The sequence below is a fragment of the Strigops habroptila genome, unplaced genomic scaffold (assembly GCF_004027225.2).
Source record: "Strigops habroptila isolate Jane unplaced genomic scaffold, bStrHab1.2.pri NW_022045639.1_ctg1, whole genome shotgun sequence".
Taxonomy (NCBI): Eukaryota; Metazoa; Chordata; class Aves; order Psittaciformes; family Psittacidae; genus Strigops; species Strigops habroptila.
The window spans coordinates 147450-164315 of NW_022651115.1; the positions used below are offsets into that span (position 1 = coordinate 147450).

The window sequence follows — 16866 nt, forward strand, 5'->3', positions numbered from 1 at the left end:
CAGCTCCAGAAGGCGTTCGAAATCATGGAGGAGAGAGAACGGACGAGGCTTGGAAAAGCTCCTTGGATCCCTGGGGCAGTGGAGAGGATTGAAAACTGCCTGAGTCTCTCCAAGGTGGTGACCACGGCCAAAGTGATCGAGGACCTGGGACAGATGCTGCAGCTCAAGGGAGATTTCCAGGTTCTCAGCGACCTGACGAAATATGTACGTAGGAGACGTGTGGGCCCCTGGGATGGGTGCTCCTGGGAGCACCCAAAGCTCCACGTGGGAGCTTCTAATTAAATCCCATCGGGTTTGATTCCTTCTTCCTCAATTAAACTCGAGGGATGGGCTGAAGGGATTATCCCAGCTGCCTCTTTCTAGTCATCAAGCAGATCCAGAGGAGGCCACGGAGCTGCTGCGAGGGCTGGAGCAGCTCTGCTCTGGAGCCAGGCTGAGAGAGCTGGGCTGGGGCAGCCTGGAGAAGAGAAGGCTCCTGAAGGGGACACCTTAGAGCAGCTTCCAGTGCCTAAAGGGAACCTACAAGAAAGCTGGAGAGGGGCTTCTACAACAGGGTGTAGGAATGGGACAAAGAGTAACAGCTTCCAATTGAAAAACAGAAGAGTTATATGGGATATAAAGAAGAAGTTTTCCACCGTGAGGGTGCTGAGGTGCTGGCACAGGGTGCCCAGAGAAGCTGTGGCTGCCCCATCCCAGGCAGTGTTCAAGGCCAGGTTGGACATAGGGGCTTGGAGCAACCTGCTCTAGTGGAAGGTGTCCCTGCCCGTGGCAGGGGGTTGGAGCTGGATGAGCTTTAAGGTCCCTTCCAACACAAACCTGTCCGGGATTCTGTGATCCGGCCCCTGCTCCCACAGCCAAAGAGCCAGGATAAAAAGCTGCTTCTGGGCCTCTTCTGCACACGGTGAGCTCAGCGACAGTGCCACCAGCATTGCTCTCGCTCCTCGCTTTCCCACCTAAATGTCCAATTGCATGCAAACTCTGCATAGCCTGCCCAAGACCATCCCTCAGCCTTGTGTATAGAGCACGAACGTCCGGCCCCTAGTCCCACAGCCGAAAAGCCAGGACAGAAAGCTGCTGCTGCTTTTATTGTGCTCATGGTGAGCTCCAAAATGGTGCCACCGGCATTCCTCTGGCTCCTCGCTTTCCCACTTACAAGTCCAATTGCATGCAACCTCTACGGTTCCTGCTCGAGACCGTCCTGCGACCCGGCATACAGAGCACGAACATCCGGCCCCTGGTCCCACAGATGAAAAGCCAGGACAGAAAGCTGCTGCTGGGGCTCTTCTGCACGTGGTGAGCTCTGCAACGGTGCCACCGGCATTGCTCTCGCTCCTCGCTTTCCCACCTAAAAGTCCAATTGCGTGCATCCTCCACTGTGCCCTCTCAAGGACGTCACGCAGCACAGCACGTACAAAAGGAATGTCCAGCCCCTGCTCCCACAGCCAAAGAGCCAGGACAAAATACAGCTGCTGCGCCTCTTCTGCATATATAGAGCTCCCCAACAGTGCTACCGGCGTTGCACTTGCTCCTCACTTTCCCACTTGAAAGTCCAATTTTATGCAACTTCTAAGGCCCTTCCTTGAGTCCCTTCCACAGTATGACACAAATGTCCGGCGCCTACTCCCACAGCCGAAGAGCCAGGACAGAAAGCTGCTGCTGGGCATCTTCTGCACATACAGACCTCCACAAAGGTGCCACCAGCATTGCTCTCGCTCCTCGCTTTACCACATAAAACTCCATCCGTGTGCTGCCTCTCCTCTCTGGTGCCCACTCTCAGATGTCCTTGAGCAAGGCTCAGAGAGTGCGAATGTCCAGCCCCTGCTCCTACAGCTGAAGAGCCAGGACAGAAAGCTACTGCTGGGCATCTTCTACATGCAGTGAGCTCTGCAATGTGCCACCAGCATTGCTCTCGTTCCTTGCTTTCCCACGTAAAACTCCATCTGCCTACTGCCTGTAATGTCTTTTGCCTGCTTTCTCGCATCCTGGAGCACGGCTCACAGAGTGCTCTCATCTGTCCCCTGCTCCTACAACCGAAGAAATGGGACGGAAATCTGGTGCTGGGCATATTTTACACGCGGTCAGCTCTGCAACAGTGCCACCAGCATAGCTGTCGCTCCTCACTTCCCTACCTAAAACTCCATGTGCCTACTGCCTCTTCTCTCTGCTGCCTGTCCTTGGGCTTCCTGGAGCACAGCTCATCGATTGCGATCTTCTGGGCCCTGCTCTCTCAGCTGAAGAGCCAGTGCAGAAAGTGGGTGCTGGGCCTCTTCTACACCCACAGATCTTTTCAAAGATGCCACCAGCATTGCTCTTGCTCCTCGCTTTCCCAATTAAAACTCCATCTGCACACTGTCTGGTGCCCAATCTCGGGCTTCCTGAAGCATGGCTCACAGAGTGTGAACGTCTGAGCCCTCCTCCCGAAGATACGGGAGAGAATGCTTTTTCTGGGCCTCTTCTACACGTGGTGATCTCTGCAACTGTGCCACCGGCATTGTTCCCGATCCTTGCTTTTGCATCTAAAACCGAAAATCAGTCTGCGGACTCCCTCTTTATTTCTCGCTCTCAGAATTCCTGGATCACGGCTCACAGAATGTGAATGTCCGGATCCTTCTCCCACAGCCAAAGAATGATTACAGAAAGCTGGTCCTGGGCATCTTGTACACCCAGAGATATTTACAAAGCCGCCAGAAGCATTGCTCTCTCTCTCCTTGCATTCCCAACTAAAACTGAAGCAAAATCTATATACTTCCTGTCCGGTACCGACTCTCGGGCGTCCTGGAGCACTGCTCAGAGAGTGCGAACATCAGGCCCCTGTTCCTACAGCAGAAGACACCTGACAGAAAGCTGGTGCTGGGCATCTTCTACACACCGTAACGGTACAGCTATTTCCTTAGCCTGTGTTTTCATGAGCCTTGAAAAACCATGTTCCATGTCTTTGCAGGACTCACCACATCCAAGCACTCAAGACAGCGCACCTCGTGCCAGGAACATCTGTATCACATTACTGGCTGTCAGAATTCAGGTCTGCTGTGAAGCAGAATTGAGAGAGCAATGCTGTGCAGGAGAGCCACAGGGGGTTCTATGTATGAAAAGCAGAGAAGCAGCTCTGGAACATGGTCCTAAAAACCTCTATCTCTCTCTCAAGCCAAAAGAAAGTTCACTATAAAGACAAACAAATCATCTCCACAGAAGAGATCAGTGCAGCATTAAGCTTGTGAGGAAGGGATTGGAAAGGAGGCACTTGTAACATAACCCTCCTACACAGCAAGAAGAAAAAATCATCACCTGCTCTTAATAACTGTGTACCCTCAAAGTCTTCTGAGTCCTTTCAAAGCAACAGATTAACAGATTGGGGGGGGGGGGGAGATCATGGGGAGTGATGAGTGCAAAAACCAACGTTCTCCTGGGTGTAGCCCTGCTAAGCCTCATGTTTACAGTCTGTGCTGGCTCTTCACTTCTGCTGAGTCCTAGTTGGATTTAAAACATTGCGTTTAAATCCTCATTGGTTTGTGGCTGATCTCCCTGGGAGGGCAGCGGGCCGGGACCAGACTGAAAGAATCAGAAGATGGCGAAGTAGGTGAGGACACGGTGCGCAAACAGGCTGGCAGCTGCTTACCTTTGTGACCCATATTTCCAGATGATGTGGTCGGACTTGCTAGATTTTCTTTCTAGCTCAGTGTTCTGCTGAGATACTGCCTTCCACAGGACTGCACAAGACTGCACAAAGTCCATGCTACAGACATCCAGAAATACAAGATACGCACATGTGTCAACATTTAGACAACCCGCACCATCCAGCTCCCAGACACAAGGCCATGAAAAGACATCGTTTCATGGAGAGATTACTTAGAGGGCTTCCCATTCATTCACATGGTGTGAAGGTATTTCAAGTTGTGCCATTGTGTCAGCAAGAGAAATGTCCCATCACATGTAACTTACAGAAAGTTTCCAACTATTCCTGGAGAAAAACCTGCACGCCTCTAGGAAAGCCACAGGAGGCTGCCTGATTTCAGTAGTCGTCCCTCAGACACGGTGACCACTTATGCAGCAGCAGAAATAAGACACTACAAGTCAAAAGTACCAGCTGAATGCGAGCTTACTGCTGCACAAGGAATTCTGCATTCTGCCCGTAATTAAATCCAAGCGCTGCTTCACATTTGCCACATCTTAACCAGGAAGACAGCACAGATGCCTAGAAAGTCAAAGGTAAACAGTGCAGTTCTTTGCCATGGACTTCCCAGAGACGCAAGTCCCTCTCCGTTCCCAAGATCTGGAGCACGTCTGTTTGTATTGTAAAAGGTTATTGTATCCAAATGCAATTTGTCATTCTTGAATTGTGTGACATGATCATGACTACGTAAAGTATGAAAAAATCATATTTGGCACCTATCTAATAGGTGTATTCGTAATGAATACAGAGCTGAGATAAGCTTAAGCAATGGCTTAAGCCCTTTGCAGGAGATCTTGTATCTATTCAAATGGCTGCAATGAAACAAGAGGCTGGCTCCAATGTGCCATTAGGGTGGAGAGACTTCCCTGTTACTCACTCCTATCATGAAGCATTGATGTATGATGCTAAAGCTGTTTCCCTGGAACACAGGGGAACCAGACTTGAGCAAGGAAGGTCAAAGTGAAATGAAAGCAACAGTGCTCATCTAAAGCTTTGTTCACAGTTCTGAAACAGGAGGCTGAATGCCTGGCCAAAGCTCTCACGGTGGGCAACGGTGAGAACATGAGAAACTGCAGAGGACCACAAGGAAACGATTACTGTCATGCTTACCTCTACTCTGCTTGTATTTGGCTGTGACTCTGTGTAACAGTTGGAAACCCAGCTGAGAGTTGATTCCCTCTCTTGACTGAGAGACATAACAAAAAGTATGTTTTTGTCACAGTATATGTATTTTGTCACAATAGCGCATATATGTGTAGGTTCATGGTGACTGTCGGAAAGAGGCAGGAAAGCATGAATGTGCAGTTGTTCTAGGATCTTCACACTTCAGCAGGCTGGGGTGCCTGGCCATAGCTTTCCTTGTGGCCAAAACATGAGTCTGGGGGATCCCAGTGGTGTTTTGGGGGCTCTGAGGATGTTTTAGGGTGTCCATCCAGTGTTGTGGGACTGGTTTTGGGGGTTTTTTTAGTAAATATTTCAGGGGTATTTCTGGGCATAAAGGGGGTGGTTTAGAGTGGTCCACTAGAGCAGGTTGCTCAAGGCCCCGTCCCACCAGGCCTTGAACACTGCATGTGATGTGACAGCCACAGCTTTTCTGAGCAACCTCTGCCGGTTCTACACCACCGTCACTGGGAATAACTTCTTCCTAATGTCTGAACTGAATCTAATGTCTGAAGCTGTTCCCCCTTGTCCTGTCACTGCACACCCTTCTAAAAAGCCCTCTTCAGTTTTTCTGTAGGCCCTGTTTAGGTATGGGCTTAGTAAGATCTCCCTGGAGCTTTCTCCTCTCCGGGCTGAACACCCCCTGCTCTTTCAGCCTTTCTTCATCGGAGACGTGCTCCAGCCCTTGGAGCATCTTTGTGGCCCTTCACAACACCATCTCTGTAGGATCATAAGAGAAGAGAGGTTGGAAGGGACACCAGGAGGTCTCAAGTCCAACCTGTCAGAAACAGGGTCAGAGCAAGTGGTTCAAGGCTTGATTCAGTCCCAGCTGGAAAACCCCAAGGCCAGAGTCTGCACAGCCTCCCTGGGGGACCTGATGCCGCACTTGCCTGAGCGTACGGGAACAAGGTTTCCTTATGTCCTGGCTGAACCTCTCCTCTGTCCCTATCCCCCATTGCCTTTTGTCCTCCCACCAGGCACCATGGTGAGGAGCCTGGCTCTGGATTCTCCATGTCCTCCTTGCCGGTACAGGCAGCCAGTCCCAAACAGCCTTCCCTTCCCAAGATCTCAGGTCCCCATCAGCCTTCCGTTCTCCAGGCTGGACAAGCCCAGCTCCCCCAGCCTCTCCCCGCAGGCAACGTGCTCCAGTCCCTGCCTGTCCTGAGGGCCCCTTGCTAAACCCACTCCTGCTTGCCAGTAGCGTTCCTGGATTGGGGATCTGAAACCTGGATGGAGTATTCCAGAGCATCCCTTCCCTTGTTCTCCTGCTGTGCTTCTGGTCGTACAGGCCGGGATGCTGCTGTCCTCCCTTGCTGCCAGGGCACACGCTGCCTCCTGTCCAGCTCCTGCCCACCCAGACCTTTGCCATGGGCTGCTCCCAGCCAGGCAGCCCCAGCCTGTGCCTTTGCAAGTGGCCTGCAGGGATAACTGTCTCCTGCGCTATCCTCCCCAGCACACCCTGAGAGCTCTGCTTGATCTTGGAAGCAATTAAGACTGCTACTAGGTATGAAACAACTCATATGTCAGTAATATTGTCTGAATGCATAAAATTAAGTGCAAGTAGAGTTGGTGTATCAAAACATGTTGGTGAATTTTCTAAGTTCTTAACGAAATGCGCCCTCATACAAATCATCATGAAACGCAAACAAAAGTCTTGAGGCTCAAAGTTTCACATGAACACGTAAGAGAAGTTTTTACCTGGATTCAAAGCTCTTATTCAGACCTGATTTCATTTCTAGAAGAGGATTTGTGTGTAATTCATGTTTAGCCTTCCGTGGAAGAGGGATTCCAAGTGGGATGATCTGAGGAACTGGGACAGAGCCAGCCACCACTTTCTCCACAGCGCTCTTTAAAGAAGAAAAACAAAAACTTCCTCCTAAGATCTCATCTTATTCACCCCACTCTCTCAACTTAAAGCCATTCCCCCTTGTCGTATCACTACATGCCCTTGTAAAGAATTCCCCTCCTGCTTTCTTGTAGGCGACAGACACTGGAAGGCAAGCTCATTGTCTAAGTTATCATCTAAATTATCATTTATATCATCTTCAAATCACTGTGAATTCACAGTTGAATTAAAAGTCAATTTTTGCTTAATCACCACTGGATTCCCATGTCACATACCACATGCAGGCTGGGCACAAAGAGAGCTGAAGAGAAGGTTCCCGAGAGCAGGAGAGCTGCTGGCACAGGGACTATCCCAGTTCCAGGTCCAGCTTGCACTGGATGCCCTGCCCCTCGTGCCCTCGGCGGCGGGTCACAGCGGGGCCCTTTGTGACCCGGTCTGTGACACTCCCCGGCGTGGTCCCGTCCCTTGCGCTGCCCTTCCCTCCCCCTGCCCACATCCCTCCATCGTGCAGGGGGGCAGAGAGACCCCCCAGCCGCCCCAGGGTGGCCTGGCAGGAGCTGGGGGCTCCCCAGGAGAGCAGCTCTGCGCTGGAGCCAGCCCAGGGCTGCCTGGGGCAGCCACTGCAGAGCGGGGAGTGAGGGCTCCCCCAGGCCTGGGCAGGCTCGGGGCCAGGGACTGCCACCAGCTGGATGCTGCCACTGCTGGATCCCGCTTCCTCCTCACGCTGCCAGCAGGGGCCTGCGCTCTGCTGCCAAAGGGACTGAGACAATGCATTGGTGATATCAATTGTGCCATCCCACTTGGCTGCCTTGGACTCCGCACTGAAGTTCCAGCACGGCCACTACAGCAGCACTCATTAAAAAATGTGGGATCTGAGCATGACGTGAATGGTATGGAATAAGGGGTGGATACTGTCCTGGGTTTGGCTGTAACAGTTATTTTCCTCCTTCTTAGTAGCTGGTGCAGTGCTGTGCTTTCAACTTTAGCCTGAGAACAACGCTGAGAACACACCAATGTTTTTGTTGTTGCTCAGCAATGTTTACTCCAATCAAGGACTTTTCAGTCTCATGCTCTGCCGGCGAGGAGGGGCACACAAAGCCGGGAGGAGGACAGCAGAGCCAGGACACCTGACCCAAACTAGCCAAAGGGGTATTCCATACCACAGCACGTCATGCCCAGTATAGAAACTGGGGGCAGTCACCCAGAAGGCCCAGATCACTGCTCGGGTCGGGCTGGGTATCGGTCGGTGGGTGCTGAGCAATTGTTTTGGGTATCGCTTGTGTTTATTGTTTTCTTTCCCTTTTCCCCTTTTAGTTTTATATTCTCTGCCCTTGTTATTTCCCTTTTCATTATTATTATAGGTGGTAGCAGTAGCGGTTTTGTATTATACCTTAGTTACGGGACTGCTCTTATCTCAACCTGTGGGATTTGCAGACTTTTGATTCTCCTCCCCATCCCTCCAGGAGCGGGGGGAGGAAGAAGAGGGGGAGTGAGCGAGCAGCTGCATGGTTCTGAGTTACCCGCTGGGCTTAAACCACGACTGCACCTTTAGCTGAAGTCCCCCTGTCCCAGTGGCACACTTGGTGTCATTAGGACATTGCTAATGGCCTGCTGCAGTACTGATTGGCATCTCTCCCATTTTTGGGGAGGAAGGTAAAGGCAAGAGAAACAGAGCGAAGGGCCAGATAAAATACATCCCTCAAAGAGTTTTAGAGGGCCTCTCAAAGGAAAGATCTAGTCTCTGATGTAAACTGGAGCGACATGTGGCAGGGCAAGCTCATGGCTGGAGCTGAGCTGGCACTGGAATTGGTTCCAAATCCAGAGCCCTTCTAGCTCCAGCCAGACATTGCTGGATGCCCCTGCTCTGCCAGCTGATCCCCAGTGCGTGACAAAGGTCTGATCCAGGATCTGCTTATGCCTTCTGAACAGCTTGTGATGTGTGAGCGCGTGTCAGCTTTCAATAGCTGAGCTAGTGGAGAGGCAAAGACGTGTTCTTTGGCCTCCCTCTGCTCAGCTTTGGGCCAAGGCAGGGGAGCAGGCCTGCTGTCCTATGGCTGGTCACTCCAGTAAGGTGTTCGTGTGTTCTCAGAAGCCTCAACAGAAGGTGGAGATGCTCACGGGCTGGTAGTTGCAAAGCAGAGGAGGAGAGGCGGGCAGGCTGCCTTACCTTTCCCGGGCAGTACTCTGCCGGCCCCGGCTTCGCTGTTTTGTCTCCTCCAAGGCTGCTTCTGGTTCCATTGTGTACATGGGAGCCCTTTTTTTTGAAGATGTCCAGTTCCACCTTGGGGAATGCAGCAGGACCTGGTGTCTGTAAGAGAGGCAGGGAGGTTGCTGGGTACACAAGTGTTCTGCTGACTGGCAGGGTACTCAACAAAACCATCACACACTACCTGTATAACATGCACAGTTTATCAAACAAGCACACTAAAGCAAACAAGCACAGTAAAGCGGATTGGGTAGATACCTCTCTATATATAGTAACTAAGTACAATAAAACAAATTGTATATATATATATATATATAAAGTACAGAGGAAAATGAGCAATGCATCAAACCATTCCTGCATAGAGAGAACAGGGATTAAAGAAGAAATACATCACCAATTTGGGTGACATGGGTTAGTGTGTGGTGTCCCTGCCCATGGCGGGGGGGGTGGAACTAGATGATCTTAAGGTCCTTTCCAACCCTAACTATTCTATGATTCCATGATTCTATGAATCACCACATAGTCATCCTCCAGGCCTACACTTCAGCTGGGAAGCCCCGTTGCAGCCGATGCCGGGAGCCTCAGATAACTGGGAAAGTTCCTACGCGGTGCATCCACCCGTAGGTGAGGCCTTGGATTCAGCTACAAGAGGCTCCTGCTTTCATACCCTTAGAACACAACCTGCTTTATGCCAGCTCTGTCACCGTTTACTCATGGGGCCGTGCAGTTTCTCATCATCTCAGTGTTGGCTGCGTCGAGAACGTTGGCCAGGCGCCCCGGTGTGCCCAACAGCTGCACCATCGTTTTTTCCTGCGTCTTTCCAACAGTCACCATGAACATACACATCTTTACCCAATACACTGTGACACAAACATCCTGTGTTATGTCTCTCAGTCACGAGAGGGAATCACCTCTCAGCCAGGTTCCCATCCGTTACACAGAGTCACAGCCAAATCCAAGCAGAGTAGCTGTATGCACGTAGAGGAAGCAGCAAATGGAGATAAGAAAAATAATGGAAAAGAATATTTTATTTTCACAAAATAATGGAAAACAACAAAAATTCTCTTCCTGATGTAGACACTCAAGTTTGCTACTGCACTTGAAAAGAATCTGAACACAAACAAAACTCCCTTGGAGCCAAGACTCACCATTTTCTAAGAGCCTTCTGAGCTTTCACGATGGCACACACAATCCTGACTTCCACAGGAGGAACTCAAAGGTACACTTCTGTTTAGCTGGACATTTGTGATGGAGGATCTGTGGGAGTACTGGAATTGAATATCCCACGACGGAGGGAATCTCTGCTTTTGTAACATAGGGACACAGGGCTATGACTTCAGTTTTCCAGAGAAAAAGAATGTTGTGCTTTGGTTTGATTAACCCTAGTGCAATTGATGGAAGAAGCCTTAGCGTCTGTATTGCAGGCAGCTTGCTTTCACAAGGCACACAGTGTTTATGGTGAAGATTTCCTGTGCCACACGCCTCACAAATTACTTTGCCCTTTTAAACAGAGAAAGAATACATTTCACATAGTATCTGAAAACTATGAACAGCACTAATAAGAAGAGGACCCGATCTTACAAAGTGCTAGTCTCTGATGTAAACTGGAGCGACATGCCCTCTCCATGTGGCAGGGCAAGCTCATGGCTGGAGCTGAGCTGGCACTGGAATTGGTTCCAAAGTGCTGTGGTTATTCAGCCCTGCAGATAGAAGAGATCCTTCAAGTCTGTGCTGTGGGCTTCAGGTTTTAGTTAGGCCATAGCGCCTGCTCATCACAAATCCATGGATCTTGGTGACATTTCATTTTAAAGTATGGTCCAGTTCCCTCAGGAGATCCAGCATCAATACCTCCACATGTTTGTATAGACCAGTGTCAGTTTGCTTAGTCACTGCACTCACACAAAACAGAAAGTCTAGCATCTGCAAGGAAAATGATTCTTATCCCCCTGAGGGTGCCCCAGCACAGTCACTATTAACAAGTGAGATTCCCCCAGAGCTGAGAATAATGAGTCTGCTGTTTTGACGGTTGCCACCAAATAGTTCAAGACTGCCTTTGCACCTGCATCAGGACTGCCAGAAAACATCCAATGTGGGGCAGTGTCTATAATCTACCAACTGTGGACATGCAGTATCAGTTGGCTCTTTCTCACACCCTTTCCCCTGACTGGAGGGGTTGAGGATGGCCCCTACCTGGGTCGCATACCCTTGGGTAGGGAGTATTCTATAGGGTAGATTTTGTCTAGTTAAGCCCACCAGCACTTTTAGATCACTGACTAATACTGCACTTGAGCATTTTGGGCATCTCCCCACTGCCCCAGTCCTGCCAGCCCATCTGTGCTAAGCACTTACAATCAAATGAGGGAAGCAGAGTAACGAGCACGTATTTAATAAACTTAAAATGCTCAGTAATACTAAGGCCATAAATGATAGAATCACAGAATATCTTCCTACTGAACACAAGTGCACGTGTTCCTGTCTTTCACACTGCTACCTCCTGTGCTCTTCAAGATGCCTTCCTGAGCTTACCTGGTTTACCTTTAATGCTTATTTCTATTCAAGGTGGTTTGAATCCTACTAACCCTTAAAGCTGTCATCATGGAATTAGAGAAACCCAAGCTGGATCAAACTATTTTTCATGAAGTCATCTGTTAGAAAAATGCATGCCAGCAGGTAAATTGCTGTTTTGTTAGATTTATTCTCAATTACCTTTACGCAGACGTTGGTTTGGGGCTGCAGCTGTGGAGCTATTGGTGACTCACATCCAATGCAAGAGGGTGTATTCACTGGCAGGAGGTGTCTGCATTCAAGACATGGTGCCATCTGAAGAAAAAGCCACATCACATCATGTCATTAAGGTTATCAGGAGGTTTTCAGTATTTTCCTGCTTAGAGTCTACAGCAGCAAAGTCACTAGAAAGAGAGCAACTGATAGCCACAGCTGCTGGTACTGATCCTTACAGATCAAAGGCTATTGAGAAAATATGGAGGCAACTGGAAAGAGTGACTTTACTGACAACTAAAAATATGCCAGAAAGCTACTAAGTTAGTTTTCAGTAAAATTCAAATGCTGCTCTCAATTGTAGGAGTTGAAATCCTCCTAATTATGAACTTCATCTAAAGAGGTGGTGAATATTCTCAGTCATCACTTGAAACTACAGCATTGCCCCAGACAAGACATCTTTCTGATGATACAGGGGAAAAAATGACACCACTGCCTTGTTAGATCAGGTTATTATCTCTTGGGAAGAGCTTAGAGGAGACAGTTACAGGCATCACTGTCAAAACTTGGTGCTCTTACATATATGCCCACACCTGCCCCTGTTGAAGGTTTCAGGCATGATGGATCTTCTACAGCTAGGACATAAGCAGTAGTTACTAACTAACTGCACTAGTTAGCACTGCAACAAGATGCATATGCAGGTCCTGAAGATGCGGTAGTTGTTGTTGCAGGATGAAGAGGAACCTGAATTTGGTAATGTTTCCTGACACTGGCGAATAAAACACAGTTTGCTTTTCCATTCTTACCCTTACTAACATATATGGCACTTGAAGGAACCTATGGTTCATTTTGCCCATCATTTAAGAATTACATCCAGTGCTAAAGGTATTGAACAAAATCACAGAATCATAGAATCCCAGACTGGTTTGGGGTGGAAGGGACCTTAGAGCTCATCCAGTTCCAACCCCTGCCACAGGCAGGGACACCTTCCACTAGAGCAGGTTGCTCCAAGCCCCTGTGTCCAACCTGGCCTTGAACACTGCCAGGGATGGGGCAGCCACAGCTTCTCTGGGCACCCTGTGCCAGTGTCCCAGCACCCTCACAGGGAAGAACTTCTGCCTAATATCTCATCTCAATCTCCCCTCTGTCTGGTTAAAGCCATTCCCCCTTGTCCTGTCCCTGCAGGCCCTTGTCCAAAGCCCCTCTCCAGGTTTCTTGTAGCCCCTTTAGGCTCTGGAGCTGCTCTAAGGTCTCCCCTGAGCCTTCTCTTCTCCAGGCTGAACCAGCCCAGCTCTCTCAGCCTCGGATGTTTATCTCCTGGGCTGTGGGTGAAGGCCAATGATCCACAGAGGACGTGGATGAGAAATTAATAAAATTTACTATACTTTCACGCACTGGTTTTTGCAGTCAAAGCAAAATGCAACAGCTTAAGAGCTTCATCTTGGAAGCAATCAAGACTGCTACCAGGTATGAAACAACTCATATGTCAGTAATATTACTTGAATGCATAAAATTAAGTGCAAGTAGAGTTGGTGCATCAAAACATGTTGGTGAATTTTCTAAGTTTCTTAATGAAATGTGCCCTCATGGAAATGATCATGAAACGCAAACAAAAGTCTCGAGGCTCAAAGTTTCACATGAACACGTAGCAGAAGTTTTTACCTGGATTCAAAGCTCTTATTCAGACCTGATTTCATTCCTAGAAGAGGATTTGTGTCTACTTCATGTTTAGCCTTCCCTGGAAGAGGGATTCCAAGTGGCAGGACCTGAGGAACTGGGACAGAGCCAGCCGCCACTTTCTCCACAGCGCTCTTTAGAGAAGAAAAACAAAAAGGCAGACAATGATGTTTCTGAACAGAAGGATGCATTGAGAGATACGGTCTTTTCATGTGATTCCTGTCTTCATTTGTTTCCCTTAAAAGGGAGAACACCAGATTCTTTAAAGTGCTATTCCTCATTGCATGATTTTCACACTGAGAAGGAGCAAGGTCCTAACAACCATCCCAATTCCAACTTACTCTCCTGTTGCAGAACTGTGAACAAAGCTCGAGACGAGCACTGTTGCTTTCATTTCACTTTGACCTTCCTTGCTCAAGTCTGGTTCCCATGTGTTCCAGGGAAACACCTTTAGCATCATACATCAATGCTACATGGTAGGAGTGAGTAACAGGGAAGTCTCTCCACCCTAATGGCACATTGGAGCCAGCCTCTTGTTTCATTGCAGCCATCTGAATAGGTACAAGATGTCCTGCAAAGGGCTAAAGCAAGACAGCCACTGCTTAAGCTTATCTCAGCTTCTGTATGCATTAAGAATATACCTATCAAACAGGTGCCAAACATGATTTCTCATAATTTACATAGTCATTATCATGTCACACAATTCAAGAATGACAAATCCCATTTGGATACAATAACATTTTAACATACACAAAGATGTGCTCCAGATCTTGGGAACTGATACTCAGGACCTGGAAACATGTCTGCACTGGAAGTATTTCGTTCTGTAACCAACCCTTTAATCCTCCAGACACATCTCTTACACCAGTCATCAATGCAGACAGTGCTGATTCAGCACGGGAGGGGTTCCTTAGTCCGTGCTCTGCCTGGGGCTGTGCTGAGATAAGGCACAGCGTTGCCTGCAGGTGCCCATCTCCTTGCCTGGGTTGCCCAAAACAGTGCTTAAGGACTGTGGCAGTTCTCAGCCAAACTCTCTTGGGCTGCACACAGCGGCACGGGACACACAAGGTGGGTGGATCAGATCTTGACCTGATGCGAAGGGGCAGCGAGTATCTTTCCTCAAGGACTCGCCTGCTCTTGGCACCCCTGCACCAAAAGCACAGGACCTCGGTTCAGCCTCCTGAGAGCCCAGCCCTGGGGGGACACAATGGTCCTGCCGCCACCCCCAGCATGCCCAGCCCCTGCCCCAGCGTGGGCTCCATCCCTGCCTGCACTTACCCTGCTGGCTCAGGCCCCGCTGCCCGGCCCCTCCTGGCACAGCCCAGCCCACCTCCCCCCACTGCAGCCCTGCTCTACCCCCTGCCCACCCCGCTCCATCCCGTCCCACAGCCCTGACCCCCCCACTGCAGCCCTGCTCCCGACCCCCTGCCTCCCGGCTCCATCCCAACCCACAGCCCTGCCCCCCCACGCAGCCCTGCTCCCGACCCCCTGCCTCCCGGCTCCATCCCAACCCACAGCCCTGCCCTTCCCGCTCAATCCCTGCCGCAGCCCCGCTCACCCCGCTCCTGCCCGGCTCCTTCCGGCTCCATCCCGGTTCGATCCCGGCTCCATCCCGGCCTGTCCCCTCCACACCCCCTCGCTCTCCCGCTCCCACACACGCCGCGCCCCGCCCCTTCCCGCCCTGCCCTCCGTGGCGCCGGCTCTGCCGTCATCCCCCCGCGCCGGGCGGTGTCATGGCGGCGGTGCAGGCGGAGGCGAAGGTTCCTGCCAAGAAACACCAAGGGCTGGAACTCACCCGCGTCTGCCCCGGGAGCAGGGTCAGGCCCCACATCTCTGCTCCTGCCAGCGCTGCCGAGCCCTGCAGCCACTGGATGGTGCCATCAGAGCGCTGCACACCCCGCAGCACGGGCTGGGCCGTTGCTCTCGGCTCCAGCAGAGGCAGAACTGCCTTTGGAAGCTGCCAGCGACCAACAAGAGCTGAGGAGCGGCTGCAGAAGGGCTCTGCTGTGGGGCTGAAGGCCAAGGGTGGTGCAGGGGAAAGGAGAGGCTGCAGAGCCTCAGCCCTTGGGCTTCTTTGAGAGGAGGTGGCGGTGGTGCCCTTGAGCCTGGCTGTTCTCCAGCCTGCCCTGCCCTGAACGGTCTCCACTGGCCTCTGCCGTGGGCAGCAGCAGAGACAGGATGTTCCTGCACAAATGTCTGCCCCTGCTTGTGGGGCTGACTCACTGATGAGAGCTCTTCTGCATCCAAATGCAGATCGTCTTTTACAGTCATACAGTCACAGACTGGTTTGGGGTGAAGGGACCTCAAAGCTCACCCAGTCCCAAGCCCTGGGTGCCCAGTGGCCATGGGCACGATGCTGCCGCCATCACAAAGCCGTGGCGGTCGCTGTGGAGACGCCCATTGTGACGGGGGCCCCCCCGGTGAGCGTGGGCTGTTTAAGGAGCGAGAGCCCTGCAGGAACCAGTGCAGAGGAGACCCCTCCCTGGGGAGGCTGCATCTCCCCTGGCTGCCCTGCGCATCCAGGTACGTGTTCTTTGACTTTTCAATCCTACTTTAGTGTTAAATTGAAACACGTTGTGGGTGCGTGCTCTAAAGGGAGGAGAAGCTGTCAGGAGATGTGCTGGTGCCATCCCAGCTGGAGGAGCAGGGGAGAGGTGAGGAGGAGGCCCTGGGCTTGTTCCTGTGCTTGGAGCTCAGCTCTGGCTGCAGAGGTGCTGGGGGCGAAGCAGGGGCCTTGTGTGTGCAGGAGCTGCTGGTGTGAGAGGTGCTGAGAAGGTGCTCCCAGAACAGGGTTTCCATATGTCCTGGCTGAACCTCTCCTCTTCATTATCCACCATTGGTTTATATCCTCCCACCACGCACCATGATGAGGAGCCTGGCTCTGTGTTCTCCATGACCTCCTCGTTGCTGCTGTCTGTGATGAGGTCCCCATCAGCCTTCCCTTCTCCGGGCTGGACAAGCCCAGCTCCCCCAACCTCTCCCCACAGGCAACGTGCTCCAGTCCCTGCCTGTCCTGAGGGCCCGTTGCTAAACCCACTCCTGCTTGCCAATAGCGTTCCTGAATTGGGGCTCTGAAACCTGGATGGAGTATTCCAGAGCATCCCTTCCCTTGTTCTCCTGCCGTGCTCCTGGTCATACAGCCCGGGATGCTGCTGTCCTCCCTTGCTGCCAGGGCACACGCTGCCTCCTGTCCAGCTCCTGCCCACCCAGACCTTTGCCATGGGCTGCTCCCAGCCAGGCAGCCCCAGCCTGTGCCAGTGCAGGTGAGTCCCCTGCAGGGGCAGAAACTGGCATTTGTCCCTCTGGGATTTCGTGAGGCTGCTAACAATATGTGCTCTCCTCCTCCTGGAGCCCCACATTGAACACAGAGGCCTGGGAGACCTTGTCAGTAAAGACTCAGGCAAAGAAGGCATCAAGTCCCTGTCATTGGTTAACCCCAGCCAGCAACACATTTGCTTGCTCACTCCCCCTCCGGTGGGAATGATTAGAGAATTGGAAGGGTAAAAGTGAGAAAACCCGTGGGTTGAGATAAAGACAGTTTACTGGGTAAAGCAAAAGCTGCACACACAGGCAAAACAAAGTGAGGAA

The 16866-nt window shown here is 51.1% G+C and overlaps 1 protein-coding gene across 1 annotated transcript; it reads right to left on the reverse strand.

The window, feature by feature from the left end:
• Positions 1–1076: 1076 nt before the first annotated feature.
• On the reverse strand, positions 1077–14885 carry LOC115603550. Its single transcript, XM_030475478.1, has 6 exons — positions 14837–14885; positions 11590–11703; positions 8845–8985; positions 6530–6678; positions 3617–3733; positions 1077–1345 (listed from the first exon to the last, which is right to left on the reverse strand). The coding sequence occupies exons 2-6, from the start codon at positions 11701–11703 to the stop codon at positions 1150–1152; spliced, it is 717 nt and encodes a 238-aa protein (XP_030331338.1). The 5' UTR covers positions 14837–14885; the 3' UTR covers positions 1077–1149.
• Positions 14886–16866: the final 1981 nt, after the last annotated feature.

Excerpts from the sequence above, each read along its gene's own strand:
- LOC115603550 (XM_030475478.1), bottom strand. The coding sequence starts at position 11,703 with ATGGCACCATGTCTTGAATGCAGACACCTCCTGCCAGTGAATACACCC. Across the intron at positions 8,986-11,589 it reads AAACCAACGTCTGCGTAAAG|ACACCAGGTCCTGCTGCATT; the intron begins GTAATTGAGAAT and ends CCTCTCTTACAG. Across the intron at positions 3,734-6,529 it reads AATAAGAGCTTTGAATCCAG|CATGGACTTTGTGCAGTCTT; the intron begins GTAAAAACTTCT and ends GGATGTCTGTAG.